At 27.2% G+C, this 24,530-nt stretch overlaps 2 protein-coding genes across 4 annotated transcripts in view; one reads left to right on the top strand and one right to left on the bottom strand.

The window, feature by feature from the left end:
• Epg5 (ectopic P-granules autophagy protein 5) overlaps nucleotides 1-21,841 on the bottom strand; it is a 175,310-nt gene extending 153,469 nt beyond the window's left edge. Inside the window, exons 1-6 of one of the 3 annotated variants that reach the window (XM_087155460.1) lie at nucleotides 21,710-21,841; nucleotides 21,382-21,449; nucleotides 18,291-18,362; nucleotides 4,073-4,693; nucleotides 1,466-1,633; nucleotides 424-640 (exon numbers count right to left, since the gene is read on the bottom strand). In XM_087155460.1, coding sequence (XP_087011586.1) covers nucleotides 424-640; nucleotides 1,466-1,633; nucleotides 4,073-4,693; nucleotides 18,291-18,362; nucleotides 21,382-21,426 — 1,123 coding nt within the window. In that variant the 5' untranslated portion in view covers nucleotides 21,427-21,449; nucleotides 21,710-21,841. Of the gene's footprint in view, nucleotides 1-423; nucleotides 641-1,465; nucleotides 1,634-4,072; nucleotides 4,694-18,290; nucleotides 18,363-21,381; nucleotides 21,450-21,709 lie in introns of those variants that run through there. The other 2 variants (XM_087155461.1, XM_087155462.1) reach the window with 2 other exon arrangements.
• Nucleotides 7,528-9,516, top strand: LOC147801357 (uncharacterized). The gene has a single exon (XM_087155463.1). The coding sequence runs from the start codon at nucleotides 7,806-7,808 to the stop codon at nucleotides 9,438-9,440; it is 1,635 nt and encodes a 544-aa protein (XP_087011589.1). The 5' UTR covers nucleotides 7,528-7,805; the 3' UTR covers nucleotides 9,441-9,516.
• Nucleotides 21,842-24,530: the final 2,689 nt, after the last annotated feature.

Below are 24,530 nucleotides of genomic sequence, written 5' to 3'. Positions count from 1 at the left end.
GTCAAAAACCACTTTTTGACGTCAAAAGCCCAACCCTGAAAAAAATGCTTGATCAAATGTTTAATTTTTAAGACACTGTTAACATTGTGGTAGTTTTAATCAAGCAAAACATGCTCAAAAAATACTTTTTGTGAAAAATTAAAATGAATTTTAAAAATGTAATGAAATTAATAGTTTTTTAATTATAATTATCAGTCATTACTTCAAAACAGTAAAAAGAAGAAAAAAAGATTTTATGAAATTTAAACAACCAATTAGAAATTACTCTTCCTCTAAGAGCTTCATAATTTAGTGTTACAGTCACATAAATTTTAATTTATAAAAATAAGTTATAACAGTAATCTAATTTAAACATTTCCGCAAATAAACATATCTCTTTGTAAAAGCTGAATAGCAATAAAACAAATATATATATTTACTTACCAGAGCTTGTGACAACCAAATTTTGTGTTACATTATAAAGATATTGTTCAATACGTAGCTTTGCCAGCTGTTCAGCATATAAATAAAATGCATCTGAAAGAACATATTCTGCTAAACTTTTTGTTTTCTCAATCACATTGGCAAATATTTCTTTTTCTAGTAATTTAACTTCATACACATATTTTGCTTCAACTTGATAACCATCCTTACATCGACCCTGTACAGAAAAACATTACAGAAATATTAAGAACAAGTAACAAAAAGCATGTTTAAAAACGACTAGAATTATCAAATCTAAAGGTATTCCTAATAAATGAAATTTTTTAAAACATACAAAAACAGGAGAATTTTTGACTGGAAAAAATCCAGTAGTTTGTTGGAAAATCTGGTAGAGTTGGCATATATTAATAGGCACACTAGTCGTTTCAAGAATAAAAACACATACTTATTTTAAATAAAAGCATTTACTATAATATAGCAGTTACTATTTCCAAAGTTAACAAATATTTTAATGATGAATATTCACATGCATTCAGAGCTGTCAGAGATAGTAACTTAAAAACACGATAGAAAAAGCAAAAACAGTATTCTCAACAATATTGTTAAGCATTAAAATGGATGAGATGGTATTATAATAGACAGAAATTTTCATAATATAAAAAACTTACAATGAAAATCACTTATTTTAATAAAAATAAAGATATTATTAAATGACTGAATTTAACTGATAAGTATTAGATAAATATATTTAAAAATATCAGACAATTTTCACATAAATAGTAAGTTGACTGCTTCTGATATCAAAATGATTTTGAAATACAATTTATGTTTTTACATTACTTGTAAAATTATCTAAGAATAGTTTAGCTTTTTATACTTTTAATAAAGTTTGGTAGAAATTAATACCCTCAATACAGGAGTAAGAAGTTCTTAAGAAATTCCTATCAATATTATTTTAAAATTTTACATCAGTTTTTATTAGCAATGTCATAAACAAGATACTTTTAAAGCATTTAACGATGTTTTATTAAAAATGTTTTACCTTCTCTGAAATTTTGTGTTCTTGAAGAGACCACACTGATTCTCTTTTCCTTTTCAATTGAGAATTTAAACATTTAATTTTGGAACGTATTTCAAGAGAATATTTTCTAGACTGTTGATATACATGAATCAACTCATACAAAGGATCATTCTCTACTCCATAAGTTTGCTAAAATAAAAAAAAATATAGCTAATACTTGCTAAAATAATATAATTAGAGATATAAATTACAATAGATTATAAAATAGAAGAAAAAGTACCAGACTCTAATATCTTTAAAGATATTCCCCTTCTGTTTGTTTTTTAATAAAAACATGAAAAAAAAATTTGTAAACCACTTTGATAACAAAAAATATAGCAGATCAAAGCCTAGTTGTGGCACAAGTATTAATGAATACTATTTCATAATTGACATTGGTGCTTTTTGTTCAAAAAAATTTGTTCATGAAAATAAAATTTAATCTTATAGAAAATGTTTTAAATACACATTTTTTAATGAAAACATCTTCAGGAATGTCAACATAATTTTTTTTAAAAAAAATTACGAATGGAGAGTTTCTACCAAGTTATGCTACTATGTGAAACAAATATTATTGCATTACGAACACTGTGATAAATAACAATAAATTTTGTAAAATTCATAAAATTTTATACTAAGTTCTTTTATACATTTTTTAAAGTTACTTGCAATAGTCAAAAGAATTGAAGTCTCTGGACTACAACACACTTTCTTAAAACTCAACTTTAAATCTGTTGTAAAAAATAGATTAATTAAAAAATATGTATTTTCATGTCATATTATGTAGTTGATTAATAGTATCGCTGGACTAATCCCCACACAGTTAAAATTGTTAGCATGGTAACTTAGTACTGATATCCTATTAATGAATACAGAATAATTAATTGTCTTACATAGTCTGGAGTAACGGAAAAAGGTTAGAATTAATAAGTAAAATATATAATGAGGCATACATTTTTATAGTTTATGACAGGATTGAAAAACAAAAAACAGATTTTTTTCCAAACCAGGTTTTTTAGGTTTAAACCAGCTTTTCTTTTAAGCAATATGTATAAACCTTTCAATTCAAATCAACTAATCCATTCCAAAATATTTTATAGCATATAAGTATTTTACTTAACCAATAATAAATGTTTTCAATAAACAATTAAATAATATTAACTTTTGTTCCTTAATATAAGGATAAAATAGAAAAAGAACCGAATATTTTAAACATGTTCTTATACTACCTTACTCCACTTAACATGCAAATAAACACTCAACATTTAAACTTTAGTAATATATGTAAAAGAGTGGTTCCACCTATTGCTTGTCTGTAATGTAAAAATGCTATGCTTCAATACTAATTAATTAAATATTGTATGATGCATATGAAATATACATATTTTTTTATTCTGCATAATCAATACAACTTTTATTATAGGGCAATATATTTATATATTAATAATAATAATTTGAAAAGAATAGAATAATAAAAAGGAACAAAAATGACACAGATTGTATGCATAGTAAAAGTTCAGTTTTAGTACTAATGATTTGATAATAAATAAAGGATAAACTGCTTCTTTTTAACAAAATAAAGCTTTAAGTTTAATAATAACTGAGTTTGTAGTTGTCCTGAAATTTACTAGTTGATACTGATTATTCTTTTAATGCAACAGTACTAACTAAATCTTCTAATTAATAATCTCAAACTGTTATGAGTTGCTTGGAGCTTTATTAATAGAGTTTTATTTGAAAAATTATTTAAACAAATTATGAAGAAACTTTGGAATTAAAAATATGATAGTAAGTAAACTGGTACACATATAATGTACTAAACAATGTCCTGGCCTTTTCTATAGCCCACCACACAGCCTTCTATTTAATTTTTAACTTATGCAGCATTAAATTAAATGAAATACAATGTAAATATTGAAATTAATTCTGAATATTTTTGTGCTAGAATTGATTTTTAATACAAAAAATGTATTTTGAAAATATTACAAAAATGAATAAAATCATAATAAAATACAAATTTGTTTACACTGATAATAGAAAAAAAATTCTTAACATGAACCGAAAAATAAAATATAAAACTTAGACAAGTACTTCATTTCCATTTTAATTTTGATTGTAACGAGCATAGTTTGTCTTTAATAAGATAGAAAAAAGTTTTTCTAACTTTTACTTTAACTCGTACAATAATTACATTATTAAACTAATTTTAAAAGTAATCAGAAAATGAAATTGGTGATGCTAAATTAAAAATTAAGCCTTTTTAAGAAATTTTCATATCAATTTATTTTTAGATAATTTTGCAGGAAAGATACGATATGGAAACATTTAAAAAACACATATTTATGTATGTATGTTTAAAGAAATGCAGATTTCTATTAAATTTAAAAGGGAAAAATATTTATGAGAAAATTTAATAATTTTTCACTTTCCTTTATTTAAACTATTACTAAAACTATTTATATGAACAATAAAAAATGTAAACTTTTAAGAGAAATTTTACAGAAAAAAAGTTTTTTTTAAACCAGCTAATCCTAGTTTATAACTAAAATTTTTTATTTAAAAAATAAAGATAAATTATTAAAAACTTACGTTTATAAATTCTTGATATTTTTCGAGGACTTCAGATTCCAAATATCTTAAATATTCTTCTTTAAAAATAGTTACTTGTTTTTGTAAAAAAATGATGTTTTCCAACTTCTCTCTGTGCAAAATACTTTTTAAATTAGGGTACATATTTTCAGTGGTAGCAACTGAAATTTGATTTTTCTCATTATCATGCAATGATAATTTATTTAAGGGCACTTTAGACAGTTTTTTATTGCACTCATTGGATATATTGCTCACAATTTTAGAATCATATAACTGATTTTCTTTTTTCAAGTTTTTAACACAATTTAAGGAATCAGAAATACACTTTTTCTGTTCATAATTTTTCGTATCAAATTTGTTTTCAATATTTATATCTAAACTCTCATCATCACTAGTCAAGACAATTGGTTTCAAAGAAATTTCTCCTTCATTCAATTTAGTCCTTTCAGTATCTTCAGTACTTTCATTTTCAATTTCAAGATGTTCATTTTTAAAGGCTGCAGATGAAAGAGATTTTAAATCTTCTTCATTATGGAAAGAATCTACACCACTTCTTTCAATTGCAAGATGTTCCCTTTTGTTAAAATCTTCAGTTCCAAGAGATTTCAAAACTTCTTTTGGCTAAAATGCATAACATATGTATGTGTGTCTATATATATATATATATATATATATATATATATATATATATATATATATATATATATATATATATATATATATATATATATATATATATATATATATATATATATATATATATATATGGTTGATGCATAAGTTCCCACGTTTTTTTTTTAATTTAAAAAATTTGCGTTGAAAATAAAATGTTTTGGCATAATCTTTTGTGTTATTCGAAAGGGAAATTTTTGCTCTATAAAATAGTGTATTTCACTCTTTTGGTGACTTTCATTTTTGTTACTAGAGCATTTAAATATAGTATCAAGTCGACAAAAATGAGCATTTCTGACACCACTTTATTTTTGTGTTTAATCGAGGTGCCAAAGTCATGGAAGCTGCTAGAGAGATTTGTGTTGTGCGCCTACAAATGCTGTAAGAGGCGTTTTGTTTAATTACGTCAAATTACGGGCTTGGTTGGACAACATTTTCAAGATGCTTCCAGGTGATTTCTACCGAAGAGGCATCGAAAAACTTGTTAAATGTTGGGAGGATGTCATAAACAACAACAGAGAGTACATCATTGATTAAATTGTTGTTATTTTATGTCAAAAAATAAAGTTATAAATTTTTCAAAAAAAAAAAACACGGGAACTTATGCATCAACCCAATATATATATATATATATATATAATATATTTATATATATATATATATATATATAATATATTTATATATAATATATTATATATATATATATATATATATATATATATATATATATATATATATATATATATATATAATATATATATATAATAGAGAGAGATATTATCTATATATAAATGCATATATTATAGGTATATTAAAAGAGTATATTATGTAAAACAAATTGTAATTAAAATAGTAAAAGCAGACTTTACAAAGGAGCAAAGATTACATTAAACCTCCAAGCTTTGATCCCATGGGGGTCATTCCACAGAATTTCAACAAGCATGAGTTGCCAGACCATTTTTGATTTTTTTCATACTTAGTATGTGGAAACATATGTACCAAAGAAGTAAAAATCCATTTGCAATAAAATTCTATCTTCTTAATTTTTTTAATTAGGGGGGCTTGAAAATGGCGACCTTGCTCATTTTTGTGAAATTCAGGGGTGTCTTAAATTTTACATATTTTCTAAACTAATAGAGATAAACAAAAAATTCAAAAAGATATTAAATCTGTGTAGTTTTTCAAATTAAATCATGTAAAATTTGTGGTTTTATCTGTACTTAAAAAAAATTGTGAGCACTGTAAAAAAAAAACGAAACATTACTCAAAATGCCAGTTTTTGAAAATAAATATCTCATGAAGGGGAAGAGATAACAGTTTGGATTTTTTATATGTGTTATTGCTACATATAACATATTCCTGGAAAAAAAAATCAGGCAGTTATTTCCTTTCCCTTCTGAATTATAACAATTGCAATTTTGAAAATTTTCAAAAATTTGCATTTTTGACACCCTGTAACTCAAAAGGGGGAGGTGGTATTCACATTAAATTCGTCAAGGTAGGACCTCTACATATAACATCTATAATCTGTAAATTTTATTCTGTTATTCCAATCAATCTATGAGATACAGGGTCTTGAAATTGGATAAATGACAATCAGCTGTGAAGGACTTAGTTAGGCCTAATCTACCCCAAGACAAGTATTAAAAAACAAAAAAAACATCTTTATTTTTATTTTAATGCTTCCTTTTTATTATTTAATAACCCCCCCCCCCAAAAAAAAAAAGAAAAAACACTATCTGCAATTTAAAAAAAAAGAAGTTAAGGCAGCAGAATTGGGGGAGAATACCTCAGCTTGTATATTCTCCCTTCCCCCTACTATTTCTTTCAATAAACAATAAATACTGTTTATTAAGTTATTGCAACATAGTATTGTGTTTTGGTTTCAGTTGTGTTACAACCAATCAGGTAGAACTTTGGGTTTTAGTTCTCTGTCTGAACAGCCTATCAGCTTTTGGTTTAAGTTTCATTTTATTAAATAGCCAATAACAGACAAGTTACACTTTCCCTTACTTTAGGTTTGTGTTTCAACTTATATTAGAGCATAAGCAAGTCAACTGGTTATTTCTACTTTGTGGTATATTGTTGAAATAGTAACTTGTGAAGGGAGTAATTTTATAGCATTTTTTGTTTGTTAGTTTTTATAGAATGAAAACATGAAATGCTCTATTAGTGAAATTACTAAGGAAAGCTGTGAAAACAGTTCTTATAGTTCAATTTCAGAAATCAAAACTATTAATGACTTAAGCCTAACTGATAAGGAAATTCTTAGCTTAAGAATTCCTGGAGAATTCCATACTATTTGCACTTACCATGAAAAAAAGTATTTGCACAAATATCACCATCTTTTTGGCCAAACTTGCTGTGATCCTATGTCAGTACATAAGAAATATATTAAAAAATCTCTTCGTGAAATTACTGTTGAATTATCTAAGAATTTTTTGGGAAAATTGGCAATAATCCCCGGAAAATCTTTATGTTCTGCATGTTATATGAAAATCCAATCATTGAATAATGAGCTCTTTGCATGTGAAAATTTGGATAATGATGAGGATCCAGAATATGAACCTTCATCTTCAGCAATGAGTGACTTAAACAAGGTCTGTGAAGTCATTGGTGTCTCACCTTTGAAAATTCAGAAATTAAAAAAAGAGAAAAGAACAGGTGCTGCAAAGAAAAAATTACTTAAAATTCAGCATAATGTAAAAAGAAAACTTGAAGCTAGTTTTGATATCAATCCCAATAATTCAGATACAGATAGCAACAATGAAGAAAATTTTCATTTTGATTTGATGGAAAAACTTAAGAAAAAATTCAAAAGGTAACATGTGTATCTGAAAAGGTAAAGACTTTAAGTCTGGTACCTACAGCATGGTCTGTGGAACGCACCTCGGGTGAATTTGGTGTCAGTCAATATTTAGTTCGCCAAACTCGGAAACTTGTTTCAAATTATGGTATTTTGCCTGATCTCGAAAATAGGAAACCTGGAAGTGGTAAGACATTAAGTGATGCTGATCTTAGAGAAGTTTACCAGTTCTATAATTCTGATGAAGTCACAAGAATGTGTCCAGGCATGAAAGATTATGTAACAATAAGAAATTCAAATGGAGAAAAGAAACATGAACAGAAAAGACTTATACTCTGTAACCTAAAGGAGCTACATATTAAATTTTGTGAAACTTTCCCAGGTATCAAAATTTCCTTTTCTAAGTTTGCAGAATTGCGCCCTAAATGGTGCATATTGGCTGGAGCTCATGGTACACATTCTGTATGTGTATGCATGAAGCATCAAAATGTAAAATTAATGATTAGTGCTGCTAAACTTTCAATAACATATAAGGATTTGCTGTCAAAAGTTGCTTGCAATGTTGAAAATGAAACTTGCATGCTCCATGGTTGTCCACAATGTCATGGACTATCACTTTTACGCCAGTACTTATGCGAAATAATGGAAACTGACAATGAAATTATTCATACTATAAATTATAAACAGTGGACCACTACAGATCGTTGTGAATTGTTATCTTTAACAGAAAGTATTGATGATTTTATTGAAAGGTTAACTGATCAGGTTATAAAACTTAAGTCACATCATTTTATTGCTAAAAGTCAGTCACGGTACTTAAAAAATAGAAAAAGTAATTTGAAACCTAATGAATGTATTATTCAAGGTGACTTCTCAGAGAATTACACATTTCTGATACAAGACGAAATTCAATCTTACCATTGGGAGAATGCACAAGCCACTCTCCATCCTTTCATTTTATATATTCGGAAAGAAAATGATGAATTGGCAGAAGTAATAAGCAAGAGTGTCTGCATAATAAGTGATTGTCTAAGTCATTCAGTGGAAGCTGTTTATACTTTCCAAAAGGAAATAATCAAGTTTTCGAAAGCCTGTGCTCCATATGTAGAAAAAGTGGTGTATTTTTCTGATGGTGCATCAGGGCAGTACAAAAATCGAAAAAACTTTGTGAATCTCAGTCACCATCAACATGATTTTGGATTGAATGCCGAGTGGCATTTCTTTGCCACTTCACATGGCAAAGGTCCTTGTGATGGCATTGGAGGCACCACAAAAAGACTTGTCTCAAAAGCCAGTCTACAAAGAATAACTGAGAATCAAATCATAACTCCAAAAGATATGTTCAAATTTTGTGAAGAAAATATTCCTGGAATTCAGTATATTTTTGTATCACAATTAGAGGTTCAACAGGCAGGAGAATTTCTTGCCAACAGGTTTGCCTCCTGCATTAGAATATTAAATACACGAGGTTACCACAGTTATGTCCCAATAAGTGTTCATACTTTAAGAGTTCGAGAAATCTCATTTTCTGAACACTATACTGACACAAAAATCATAAAAGAAAATACAACAGAAGATATTTGTTTTGAGAGTATCAAGAAAGAAAGCTATATAGCTTGTATTTATGAACAAAAGTGGCTTGGAATAGTTAAAGATGTATCTAATGTTGAAAAAGATTTCAAAATTCAATTTTTTCATACTTCTGGACCAGGTACTAGCTTTAAGATTTCGAAAAATGATAGTGTATGGGTTGAACAAAAAAATATTCTGATGATTTTATCTCCTTTGGATTTATCAACACCAACAGGACGAGTGCACAACATTAAGCCAGAACTAAGTGCTACAATTTCAGAGCTTTTTTTTAAAAAAATTGAAGCATTAAATAAATGAAATGTAAACTTTAAAAAGAAAAATTAATTTTTTTGTTTTTCAATAGTTGTTCAATGGCAGATTAGGCCTAACAAAGTCCTTCATGGCTGACTGTCATTTCTTCAATTTCAAATCTCTGTATCTCACAGACCAATTGGAATAACAGAATAAAATTTACAGATTATAGATGATATATGTACAGGTCCTACCTTGTCAAATTTAATGTGAATACCACCTCCCCCTTTTGAGTTACAGGGTGTCAAAAATGTAAACTTTTGAAAATTTTCAAAATTGCGATTGTTATAATTCAGAAGGGAAAGGAAATAACAGCCTGATTTTTTTTCCAGGAATATGTTATATGTAGCAATAACACATATAAAAAATCCAAACTGTTATCTCTTCCCCTTCATGAGATATTTATTTTCAAAAACTGGCATTTTGAGTAATGTTTCGTTTTTTTTTACAGTGCTCCCAATTTTTTTTAAGTACAGATAAAACCACAAATTTTACATGATTTAATTTAAAAAACTACACAGATTTAATATCTTTTTGAATTTTTTGTTTATCTCTACTAGTTTAGAAAATATGTAAGATTTAAGACACCCCTGAATTTCATAAAAACGAGCAAGGTCGCCATTTTCAAGCCCCCCTAATTAAAAAAATTAAGAAGATAGAATTTTTCTGCAAATGGATTTTTACTTCTTTGGTACATATGTTTCCACATACTAAGTATGAAAAAAATCAAAAATGGTGCGGCAACCAAAAAAATAAATATTTGTTGAAATTCTGTGGAATGACCCATGGGTAAAATTGCACCGAGATTTCCTTGCTATATACTACTCGCCATTGAATAACAACCAGAACTGAAACCGGTTTTTTGATGCAGGAAGATTTGCAGCTAAAAGTTCAAAAAGGTTTAAAGTGAGAGGCCTATTATTTTTAATAGATATTTTGAATTTCTAACTATCTTTTCAGCAATATTAAAAATTATTTTTGTACATTATTTAACTATGTCCTGTTTCAATTTTTATGTGTGAGTATTTTTTTTTAATTTTTTTTTATCATTTCTTAGAAATTACTAAAAGAGGATTTTCAAAATCAGACCATTTAATGGCCTTGTTTCTGAATAACTGTGTGCTCTGAACACAAGTTAATAAAATTTAAATATTTTATTAATTTTAATATTTTATAAATGCATATTAAATACTTTAACAAAATTTTCAGAGTTTTAAAATAATTTAAATGAAAACAAAATGATAATAGCACAAACAGATTAAACATTTATTATACTTCAACTTTAGGAAGCTAATATTTAATGAATTATAAAAGTTTTTATATATGTCAAACATTAAAACTTTTTTAAAAAATTACTTTTAATATTGAAAATTAAAAAATGTATTTTTATTTGAAGCACATAGATATAATCCTAAGCACGACTCATGAATTCAGTGGTCTTCATATTTGTAAGGACCTTGCATAAGAAAAACGTTAATAGAAATCAAGAGTTAGTCATTGAGTTAGAAAATAAAATTTATTTAAATATTTTTAAACAATTGTTTAAGTGGGATGGGAAAATTTCTTCTATCTAATTTATAGGCTTTAATGCCTATAAAATCAGTAATTCAACTTAAGTAAAAGAATAATGAAATTAAATAAAATAGAAAAAATTTCTAATAATTTTTTCATTGTATTCAGATGCTGTCCGATAACATTAGCTGGCAGGCCACAGGTTAACAATTAACAATTTTTTTAAAACACATTAGACATTTTGATTAAATGTCCAGCTTTTTCAATAAGTATTTTTGATTCTTTCTATCAAAATTATAAAACTAAGACTTTCTCTTATAAAACTGTTCTACTTAAGAGCATGGACATTTATAGATACACCTGTATAAAACTTTAATAAATATGTTTTGTCATTTCATTATGTCATTTCATCAAGCATCTGTCAATCATAATTTAATAATTTTAGTAGCACATTAATGCTAAAAAATTTAATCCCTTCTTTGATTAAGGGGATTAAAGCAAAATTTTCAACAACAAAAAAAATTTTTCATCTTAACATAACTTTTTGTTAAATTTACGGAAATGATTTACGTAAAAGTTACAGGAAAATGCAACGCAGAATGCTCTGTGATATGTATGATTATGTGAATTAGTGCTCTCAGTTGATTAATGGATTAGCCCACTCCTATCAAAACATGTTAGTAAAATACTATCATTTTAACTCTTTTATTGAAATGATTTATATTCATTGAAATTGGCCATGCATTTATAAAATATAAATCATCGAAATTGGCCACTTATTTATTTGTAATACCTTTTAATGAAGGTTGCAAAAGGTTATTGACAATTATGGAAAAATAAGAAATAAATGAATGCCCAAGCAGAAAAAGAATATGCTCAAAATGAATTTAACCACAGAATTCTGGCTGCTATTCTAAAAACATATGATGTGCCAGATGAAGGTAGATCAACAAGAAAAAGGTTTAGACTAGGACTTGATACTGCTGAAAATGATGAAAAATAAGCATCTTTTTTTTTTGGTATTGCTGTAGTATGATTAGTTGTAAAATTTGTGATGCAGAGAATGAAACAAAATCATGACTGTAGAACATATTGTAATCAAATTATTACTATTTTGGTTAATATAAAATATTTATAGTTGTGCGAAAGTTTAAATAACACTGCTTTTTATGATTTTCATGCTAATAATATCAGTATATATTTCAGGTATTAAATTTTTGTTATTTTGTTAATACAGTTTTGGCTAAAATAACTTATAATATAAGATTAATAAAAGGATATTACTTTGGTTTATGTGACGCAATTCTGATAGCATTGTACCATTCTTAAGATTTGCACTTCTAGACCCTAATTTGCACTTTTAGACCCTTAAAAGACCCCAATTTGCACTTTCAGGCCCTGTTTATAAGAACTCATCCAATCAAAGTAAACATAGTCTTTCATTTTTTCTAAATTACAATTGCTGTATAACTTTTTTATTTTTTCATCATATAATGTCACCATTGTGAATATAGATTATAGTATGGAGTTCGTTCTAAACCTTAAAAAGGGCAGATTACACAAAAATGAATGAGGCACTATATCCTTAAGAAAGAGAATTGTATTTCATATGAGAATATAGAGAATTGTATTTCACATTAACTATTTCCTTTTTTGAATTTTGCAAAGCATTACTATATGAAACAAAATAATTAAAAATCGTGAAACCTTGACAGTAACTATAGAAAACAATATAGACGACAAAATCGGTCATTATCAGACTTTAAAGGGGTTACAAAAATGTGTGTTTCGTTTCAAGATTTGGTTGTTATTATAAATAATATTGTATTGAAGATATTGGGTCTTTAAAACTAGGTAAAATCAAAAGCAATAACAATCAAAAAAATTGAAAAGGAAAAAAAAAATGATGGAAGTAAATACTAAAAAAAAAAAAAAAAAAGCTTTAACAAATAAATACTCAAATGCGTAATTTGAATTTCCCACATTGTCTGAAATATATCGGGATATTTAAAACTACATTAAAATTAATATCAATAATTGCCAAAAATATAATCAAAATACTACATGGACTTACGATACTACTGGCACAAATTGAGTGCATCAAAACGTAATTATTTAAATGCACGATTCGAATTTTACGCGTCGATACTGACAAATACCGGTATTTTAAAACACACGTAAAAAATCATTAGTACGATCAAAAACTGTAGAAAAGTCGAAAAAACAATGAAATCGACACATTCAAAGCAGATAATCGAATGCGAGATTTGAATTTCACGAGTAATAAAATTATATAAAGAAAATACAGGGAAATTTTTGTTTTTACAAGTTGAAAATTTGTCAGTAAGTGGGTGTGTGATCACTTTGATCTGTCTGCGTAGGGACCAATGGTGCGTGGTATCCGTCCTTGATAAAACATTCTATTGTTAAGTGCTCAACTTTGCACGCAGGCCGTCAGGCTACCAAAGCAGGAAAGTCACTCCCACTGCAGAGGATCAAAACTGCAAGGACATGTCTTCCGATCATCTTCAGGAATGTTTCACAGAAAGTCGCCAATAGGCCATTGTGCAGTTCTAGTGAGACGTAAATAAAGCACCAGAAGTACCTACCAAATGTAGCAAAATCAATTGAACCACCTAATGGATTAACTATTTTATCGGCATAAGCAGAGTGTGTCTAAGAGTCCTCGTGTCCTTGAATGGCAATTCGAATTTCGTTATTAAAAATATTGAATCGATTTCATTTCCACCATATTAAAAAAAAAACATAAAAATGAAATGCACCGCAATGATGAATTTATTCACGTTGTTGAACATTAGTAGTCGTAAAACTAAAAACTGGGTCGGCTGTTCAACAATGGTTTCAAAATAAAATATGGTGTTCTTTAAAAAAATGAAAGAAAGAACACAGAACTATGTTTTAAATTTCTGGAGTTTTGGAAATTCTTTTATTTTATTTTACTTCATTAAAAATAAATTCTTGCTGAAGCAGGGTTCGCCAAGTGGGCCCACTTTGAAAAAACCCGCCCGGGTTTTAATGGGTGGGCCCACCTTGAAAAAACCCACTTGAAACGATAAGTGGGTTTTTTTAAAAAAACATTTTTATTGGAACTTATTGTTGCACATTTAATTTTATGTAATTTATTGTACAGCATGAGTTTGTCAAATAGAGTTGCAGGATTTATATAATTAAGATTCTAATATTTGTAAAGTAAAAGGAATTCGAATCTAATTTTATAGTAGGTACTATTGAAAACTTTAAGTGGGTTTTTTCAAAAAGTAATATTTTAATGAAATTAAATCAAATAGAAATTTAATAATATAGTCTGAAAAGATCAATTTTTCAAATATAGTTGCATGCTTTATATATTAATAAACAGGTTATTATTGATTCATATGTTTAAAAAAATTCAAAGGAAACTTTTTTTTTTCTAAGTGATACATTAACAAATTTAAACAGTTTTATTTTCTGGCTTTAAAAAATAAGCTAAAACTTTCTATACAAGAACATTTTAAAATTATTTATCTAAAAATGAAATCATTTTCCTAGGGTAAATTATTTGACAAAAAAAATGGAGTAAGTAACTGATACTCTTTATAATTATACGCAATTTTAATTTCACTTTCTATTAATATTATTATAAAAACATGGAAGACCATTAAATATTTATTTCAGTTTCTTATTAAAGTCAAAAGTCAGATGAAATTTTAGTTTTTACTGACTATAATTTTATATTGGGTTTTATACATATATATATATATATGTATATATATATATAATTATATATATATACAGTCGACTCGTGTTATAACTACCCTGTGAAGGAGTCCCAATTCACATCCATAAAAGATAACGTTATTTTACTCTTGCTATAACGACCGTAAAAATGGTCAACTCTTAATATAACGACCCTCTCTGAATTTGAACACAGCTCTTTTCTAACTTCCTATTGGAAACTGGGGTTGAATGGTTGACCTTGAACAAGCACACCTCCGTTAAGTCCTGTTAACATGTAACTTCTACAAATTAATGCGCATCAAAAAATTAATGTCTTCGTATAATGAAGCCTCGTTTATGTTCCTCGGTTTACTCTTCTTCATAATACTGCAGATTATGTACATAAAAAAAATTCGTTATATATACCGCAAATAATGTACATCAAAAAACTAATTCATTAGAAACTAGATTTTTTTTGTCACACTATGTTTTTCAATCTGTACTTTAAAATAAAATTCTTAATTGGTAACAGTTGTAAATCAATTGTTAAAATGTCATTATGTTTTATTAATGTATGTATCTTATCCTTTTTTGGTTTATAACATGTATACCACAAATAGTATATGCATGCATTATGACGTTTAAAACCATTATGTGACCGATTTTCAGAGGAAATTTGCTCATTTTGATATAGCGACCATTTGATATGACGACCAGATTGGGGCAGTCCCAATGGGGTCGTTATAATGCGAGTCAACTGTATATATATACAGTAGAGAACCGATTATCCGGAACGAACGGGACTATCGCTATTCCGGATAACTGATTTTTCCGGTTTTCTGAATCGCTACAAAAAGCCGTTTTTTTAGTGTTAAACCCAACTTAAAAAAAATATTTGGAAATAATCTTAAAAATAAGAAGAAACGATGAGGTAATACACTAATGATTATTTCTGAAATGATGGTAAGGTAAACATCTTTCAAAAAAGAAAGAAAAATCCTAAAATCTTATGAGGAAAAAAAAATTTTTTTTTAAATTGCGGGAAAATTCAGTGAATTTCGTTCCGGTTTTTTGGTTTTCCGGTTTTCTGAAATCCGGATAATGGGTTCTGTACTGTATATATATATATATATATATGTTTAATAAATATAATATGACATATTATTAATAAAAAAAAATATTTACACAGTAAAACTTAAAGTTTATGAGCACTAAATGAAAAAACCCAGATTTCTCCGGGTTTTTTCATATAAAACCCAATTTTCCCCAGGTTTTTTCAATAAAACCCAGGCGGGTTGGAGGTTTTCTAAAATACCCGGGTTTTTTCAAACCCTGTGCTGGAGCCAGCCACTCATCGCCGAATTTTTTTAAAAAAATTCTTAAATGAGAATAGAAAAATCGCGAGCTTTCCTTTGTTACGTGAGAAAGGGGTCTTCGGAATATAATTCGACAGAAAAAATTGTTTTTTTTTTTAAATTTAAATTCTGAATCGGCAAAAATGAAAAATCTTTTTGCCTTTTTCCAAGAACTTTGTAACATTCTGCAACAATGTCGCCATGATTCTACCACGAGGTACTTAAATAAGTTTAGTCATTATTGAAAAATAATCAAAACTTAGTTATATTATTGGTATGGGGTAAAAGGAAAATAACTAAAATAGTTTTCCATTAGAAATATTTAAAATAAATAAAAAATAGACTAACACCCATTTAAAAAAAATTTAAATTTGTAAAGCTAAAAAAAAGTGAAATAGTAAAAAAATTCCTCCTAATTCTTAAACAAAACTTAAATGGTAAAAATAATATTTTCTGGGAAGTATAGCATCTTAAAATGTTAAAAGAGATTCTTATAGAAACTCTTTTTAAAAATGTCTTGTTACCTTAAAAATGCACAGAGAAAAATTAAAAATATGCACAAAAGCAAAATAGAAAAAATAAAAATCAATCTTAATTTTTGAACGAAAATTTTTAAGCTGAACATCTCAGTTTTCCAATCATCATCTTTCTTAGGAAAAAAATTATGAAAATTGACTTAATTCAGTGTTTTCACTACAGCGCGAGAACGCGAGAATCTCGCATATTTTTTTATATTCTCGCATTAAAAAATGATTACCGCGAGAAATTCGCTCATTTTATAAACCAATTTCAAAATTCGCGAATTTCTCGCATTTTGATAGAAATTTCTCATTTGCGCCATATAGAATAAAATCCGTTTCACTTTTCTTCCTGGATCTTTTATTATTTTCAACATCTGCCCCATTATCTAGCTTCCCTATTTACCAGTATTGTTCAGAACCTTTAAGAACAACAGAACACCATCCTTCCGAACCACGGAACCTCTTTCAGAGCGCATTTCTCTGCAACCACGTGTTTACCGTAGGTAAGGTTTCTTCATGTAAGACATTCAAATTTCTTGCTCGTTAATGTAAGATGGACAAATACCTTATAAAGCTAATATCTTCTGCTCCGAAACGGACAAATGAAAATGAAACAAATGTGGGTAGAAACGATCAAAACGAAACAAATACGTATTTGAGCAACCTAATGAGAATAGCTGATGAAAAAGTAGATGTAGAACATTTTCCATACGATGATGCAGCAAAAATATTCAGTGTTTTAAAAATTAGAAGATGTTAAAAATGCATTATAATTAAAGAAATGATTTTTTTTTCAAGTCTCTTTGTGTTTTTTTTTTTTTTTTTTTTTTAATTTTTGAAATCTCACTTAACTTTTTGAAATCTCACCCTGTTTTTGAGAAAGGGTGAGAAATTCTCACCCACTTTTTTTCTGAGATGAAAACACTGTAATTGCTGCATCATAATAAAAAATTTGATAAAAACGGAAGTTTTTTAAAAAAGAAAAAGCTAGGTAGAAAATAAAACAAAAATCATTCGTAATTTTTAAATTAAAAATTTGAAGATAAAATTCTCAATTTAACTTTTTCAAAATATCGTATTTTTAGAAAAAAAATTTGGATAAAAGACTGACGCTTGTTAAAAAATACTTAGTCATAATAAAAATGATAAGAAAAATTAATAAAATAAAGAAAGCTAAAGAGAAGGACAGAAAATAATTGTTTTTAAAATATGATTTAAACTTTGAAAATCACTATTATATGTCTTACCAAGCAGGAAAAAAGTGATAATAAAGAAAGAAATAAGTCTATCAGAAACATTCCGTTAAAATGATGCTCTATAATAAAAACAAAAAAACAACAAATGGTTCAGGTTTGGTTTTATGGTTTGGATAGATAATTGTTATGAATGAGTGCCAAAACCTTTTATCTAAGCTTTATGTATTCAAATGCGTTGGCGGAGAAGATGTTAGAAATAATGACTTTTAATTAAAGATAAAACATTTTAGCACTCAAAGAACAGTTCCCGAATTTTATGCAAATATAATAGAGGGAATCTTTTAAAATAGTTAGTTTCCGTTTTCATGTCATCGTTGAATAATAAAAAGATTACTGGTTATATTAATGCTTAATTTTATTACGAAATGATTAAATAAATAATTCTAAAATGATATAAAATATGCAATGCATATTTTTTCATGACAATAATACATGTCCCTATCTTAGACGTCTATAAATGCATTAATTATTTTTAAGGTAAATCTAAAAACTCACTTGCGAAAAAGACACAGTCAATGTTGCTGGAGAATTAACTGCTTCAACTTTCTTTCTTGGTAAATCAGATTTCTAAGAAAAAAAATCAATAATTATAAAAATATTTTATCAGCCTTTACTTTTGAATCAGTTTCGAACATGAACACTTGGAAAAAATCATTGCCCTAGTGGCATTGAAATGAAAAAATATCTTTGTATAAGTTCTTACACAAATTAAAATCATGAGAAGTTTTAATAAAGTCTACATATTAAGACCTCATAGGGATAAAATATCAAGAAATTTTTCCAAAAAAAATATCAGGACATAGATTGGAATGACTAACTAAATAAAGTGCAATTTGCTTTACCTAAGAAAAAAAGGCAAAATTATTTTTTCTTAATATAATTCCTTAAGTATTTTTTACATAGATGAATAATACACTATCATTTATTACACAAAAGCAGGGTTCATGATTTTCTTGATTTTTATTCAAACACATTGTAAGAACTTTAATTTATGATTAAAAATACTTTATAAATGTTTAATCAAAATTAACTTAATAATAAAATAATATAAGAATATTTTAGAAGATCTAACTTACTAATATAATTTTACATTACAATACATAGCTTTGAATGATAGCAGCCATTTTGAAACAAATGCATAATTGAAATATGAAGACTAGATGAAATAGAGAATTTAATTAAAGTGGTCTGTCTAGGTTTTTCTGAGAGGTATTGATTTTGTGAAAATTTAGACATAATTTCTGAAAATTAAAAATATTAAAAAATCAACATAAAAATATGGATTTATTCGTTTCTTACGAAACACAATAATAAAATGTATTTTCCTTTGTTGATTTCCAAAGTTGAATTTGTGAAGGTACCCTAAGCAGTAGCAAATTTGGCTTGGACAGACTCTTTAACTATTAAATTAAAGTTTCAATTAGCAAACCATAATTGTAATTTAAAATTGTGTTTTTTTTCTCTCTTGATTTTTAATATGACAAAATAAATGTAACAGATTGTGTTTATAAATGTAGTCATTCATCAAAAAATAAATAAATATTTAATCTATATATTTTTATATTAAAATATTCATTTTTGATTCTATATCAAAATAGATCAGCAAAAAAAAAATTTTTAAAAATCTATGCACTCATCGGAATTTATTTTCACAAAATTTCTAAATAGAAAATCTGATAATGTCAAAGATACTGTAAACATATTGTGAGAAAAAAATACCAGTTACCAGTTTATAACTCTACTGCCTCAAATAGACTTTGAAAGGGAAGAATGACGCTATATCAGGAAAAAATATCTGTATTCATTAGCCTTTTTTTTCTTCCTATTTTTGGCATATTAGGGTAATTTCTTTTTAATATAACCTCAAACTTTTGAAATATACATTTTCAACCAATGAAATATAATGTAGATTTTAATTCCATGCTGTTTCAATCAAAAGGTAGAATTTTAATTAAGATTTGAATTTCTTTTTTCAAAATTCATGTCTATTAATTACTTTCTACAGCTATGCAAGTCAGCATTAAATGTGTACTTTCAATCTCAAGAATTAAAAGATTTTTAAAAAATGTAATTTCAAATGTGTTGGAATTTAACACACACCAAGAAAGAAAGTAATTTCGTTAACTAAAATTAATTAACGCAGCAATTTATATAAAATAAATTTTAAAACTAAGAAAAGAAAATAATAAATGTATCAATAATTTAAAACACTGTTATTTTAACTTTTAAAATCAATATATATATATTGATTTTAAAATTGATATAATTCAGTTGATTTAAATCAATGATTTTTTTTAAAAAAATCATTTTATTTAAATCATGATTTAAATTGTGATTTAAATCAAGCTGATTTAAATCAACGAACCCTGCACAAAAGTAACATTTTTAAAATTTAAAGAAAGGAAATTTTTTTTTATCCTATACACTTTTTATACATGAAAGAATACATATACCATTATCGCAGGTGATATTATTTCCCTTTAAAAAAATAAAATTACATATTTCTCCCTTTTACACATTTTGCAAGTCATCATTGTAGAGAAAAACCACATGATTTCAAAAACCTGGACAACATCTGCCAAAAAGAAATTAACAATGATTGACAGAACTTGGGAACATCTTAAATAATGACAAGTTTTACATGGATCACAATTGACAGTAACTAAAATAAACTGTCTGCATGTAACATGCATGGTTTATAATCACAATATCAAAGGGAAATATTTTAGACAACAGCAAATTGTATACAACCTGCCTGAAGCCTTATTTAGAAGTAACGATAAAGTAAGAGCTGTTGGTGAAAATGATGAAAATTATGTAAGAAACAAGATATTGTATAAAATATAGATATAAGTACCAAGTAAAGCATCTATAACATTCTAAATAACAGTTGTAAGATTTATTATTTACTTTAAAAAGCACTATTTATCTAGTATTCAAATTTCCCCTATTTTACCCAACAGACAATATTTTCCAACATTGTCACAATTCCCTACTTAACTAGTTTAAATTTCTAACTTCATTACTATTAGAATTCTAGTTATAGCAAGAATCTCTCCAGTTTTCTTCGAAAGGGAAAGGTGGGACGATTAATGTTAATTTTTTTAAAATCAAAAATTTCCATTTAAAATCAATTTGGCACCTTGGCGATTGTAGTTGGTGTGGCAAATATGATACGGAAATATCCTCGGGTAATAGGCGTAAATAAATATCAGATCCCCACAAATTTCGCAGCCAAAAGAATAACTTCAAAGTTAGAGCATACAGATCTTTCTTTAAATTTTTGTAATAAAACAAGCTTATTGTTTTGCAGTCTCATCTTAATTTAATTTGAAAAGAATAAAGAAATGTTAAAATATATATGTTATACGAATACTTCTTTACCTTCATAATAGAGTTGATGTAAGACATGATGAAATTCGTCAGATATAGACAAACCTAAACGGAAACTTTTACTTCCTTTAGTAATACACGCGAGCAGAAAAAAAAATTTTTTTTTTTAATCAAACAGTATCTTAACATGGAATAAAATAGCTGTAAGTTAGTACAAATATTTTTTATTCAACTCTATAAATCTAATTAATACCTTTTTATTCTTCTTAGCCTTGGGTGCTTCTTTCACCATTTCCATATTTATTTCAAAAATAAGACAACCTAAATAAAAATAAGACTTCTTCTTACTTATAAGAATTTAACATTAAACCCGTTTAAAGGTAATATTTAATGTCATTTTTATTATAATTGACAATAAAGTGAGGAAATTGAGAAAATAAATATATTTCATAAGGGAAATATTGGATTCTAAATTTTTTATGACATAAATTTGAATAATTTAAGCAAAAATTTAAAATTTGGACGGATAATTTGATTCAAACAGACAGGATAATAAAAGAGTGAGCCGCAATACGACTTACGCAGCACATCTCACATTTGATCAGAATGTTTACAAAACAAAGGTAATTTTCCGTTTTCCCTTTTCAGTAGTTGCCATACACTCAAGAATTAAATCTGAATCTGTATTTACGAGCATAGACTAGCCGAGAGACAAATGCATGCTTATAGATGGCGCTTAGTAAAACGAAAAGGGTGATCAAATTGATGGAATTAGCATTGCGTCACAATTGACTCCTTTAACAGGGTCGTACCCTGTTAAGGGAGGACCCCGTTATTTTGAACCTGTTATTTTGAGACAGGATTATACCCTGTTTAGTTGTTTTTAGGTATATTTGAGGTTGCTGAGAAAACAAACCTAAAATTTACACCTCGTAAAAGTTGTAATTGAGGCGTACGAGGTTGTTTTAAATACACTTCAGTTCATTTTGAGGTTTTTTAAAATTCACTTCAAATCAACCAGACTGATGATGTGAATTTTAAGGTACACAGGTTGTTTTTCTGATACTTATAACAATAAAGGTATATATAAGGTATAAAAAAATTTATCATATTTCAACTAAAGAGAATGAGGTATTTATTGAGGTGTATGAAGTCAGTATATTTTTACCTATGTTCATTTTGAGCTTATAAGTTGCTTTAAATTCAGTTCATATAAGCTAGATTGAGGAAGTGATTTTTACGGTGTACCAGGTAGTTTTTTTTTAATATATTTATTTTTTTTTTACACTTGTAACAAAAGAGGTTTTTATGAGATATAAAAAAGTTTACCTTATTTAAACTAAAGAGAGTGAGGTATTTATCGAGGTATATGAAGTCATTTTATTTATACCTAAGCTTGTTTTGAGGTTGTTTTAAATTCACATCATATCAACTAGATAGAGGGAGTAATTTTACAGGTTATTTTTTTGACATTTATAACAAAAGAGGTATTGTTGAGGTAGAAAAAAATTTACCTTATTTCAACTAAAGGAAGTCAGGTATTTATTGAGGTGTATGAAGTCATTTTGTTTATACCTTAGCTTATTTTGAGGTTGTTTAAATTGCACTTCATATTAACTACCTCACTTCCCAGAGTTCCGTGCGAGACGGCGAATGGCGTGTGTGTTGACAATCGAAGGAATATGTGAAATTCGATAAGTGTGTTTGACATTTATTAGTTTCGTTTTATCACTTTTAATCAAATATGCTTCAATTTTCAAACTTACATTTTATTATTTTTGTTTAAAGACACTTCCTGGTTTTAAATAATTATAGTCGGAGGATATTCTTTGAGGCTATTATTGTAGGCTTAGCAATAAAGAGAAAAATCGGAAAATTTCTCGTCGCTGCTTAGGGTAACGTTACTTGTGAATCGTTACAGTGGATTACGCACAGTATGTTTTATTGTTTGCCATTTATTCAAATATAACTATTTTTTTATTTTGCTCAAATGTATATGTTTTAGCGTGGCAGTATGCAATCCGATTAATTTAATAAAATGTTCATAATTTCTCTTATAAATAAATCATGAAAATTGAAAGATTTAAAAATAGTAATTTTGCTTTGAAATTCTACTACTACAGTATGCTGATCGTTTGCTTGGATATCTGTATGTATATGCAAAGTTTATATTGTTGTTCATGAGTGAAAATATGTATAATAACACTGCATTTTAAATCTGATTAACTTGTTATTTTTTTGTAAAATATGTATATATTTACAGAGCTTATCCACAAGTAGTTCCCTGACATTGCTGAGATGACCTAGGCTGTAAATATTGATTGATTGATTTTATTGAAATTACATACATTTGCTGACTTGTGTGCTCAATATAGGCTTATAAGTCATTGTCAAGTAGACAGTACAGATAGAACAATTCAGAGAAAGACATCACAAAGAATACATCCAGGGTTACGGCGGGATTCGAACCCGCTACCTCCACGCTTAACAGAGCGTTTGAACCGGTGATACCGCTCGGCCAGGGAGGCCCCGGCTGTAAATAGAACATGTGCAGCAACGAGAAAGAAGTGGCTAGCAAGCTACTGCCCAGCCTTACTCTCGAAAATAGTTCTGAATTTATACCAAAATGAAAAACTAATCTCTCATAATAAACTACTGAATTTATGTATTTGTTTAAGACAATAGTTCGCCTGATATTTGATAATTGAAAACTAGTAACTTTACTAGCTCACTTTTTCACGCTTGAACTCAGAACTATTATTTTTCACTACATGTTATTTATTATTTTTTTTCTTCTTTTTATTGCAATTTACCCTTGTTAATTATTCACTAAGCAGATTGCTATTACTAGAGCCCGGATTTTGATGACCTAAAAAATCTCAACTAATGCCCTTAAAAAGTGCAAAAAATGCCCTTAAGAAGGGCAAAAAATGCCCTTAAAAATGCAAAAATTGCGCAAAAAATGCCTTAAATAAAGTAAAAATATTGAATTAAAAAAATGTTTTGCTCTTTAAAATTATTATGAGTCATTTAAAAGATATAAAGCAATGCAATACTTGTTCTACGCTCATTAAAGTTTGAAAAATATGTTTTGTATCCTAAAATAACAAAAAAAAGGAAAATATATTGACACCAAAATATTTTTATTTTGTATAGAAACTTTAATGGATATAACAACTTCCATCTCATAATATTACTAAATATCAGAATTACATTGGATTATTAAATGTTTTTTGATAATTTGAAATGTAAACGAGCGTCTCTTGTCTGAAAGTAAATTTTCATTCCTGCAAAAACTTCTTTCAACGTCTACTGATGTTATAGGTGCGTACTTGAAAAAGACGGTCTTACTTACTGACAATTCTTCTTCAATTGAAAAGATGTTGCTTCACCTGTTAATAT

Source organism: Parasteatoda tepidariorum, chromosome 11 (genome assembly GCF_982258835.1).
Source record: "Parasteatoda tepidariorum strain Cologne lab strain chromosome 11, Ptep-v5.0, whole genome shotgun sequence".
NCBI lineage: Eukaryota > Metazoa > Arthropoda > Arachnida > Araneae > Theridiidae > Parasteatoda > Parasteatoda tepidariorum.
The sequence above is the reverse complement of the archived record's forward strand: the minus strand, read 5'-3'. Positions and strand labels throughout refer to the sequence as shown.

Bases quoted from the DNA above. Each gene is read 5' to 3' on its own strand.
- LOC147801357 (XM_087155463.1), top strand. From the start codon at position 7,806: ATGTGTCCAGGCATGAAAGATTATGTAACAATAAGAAATTCAAATGGA.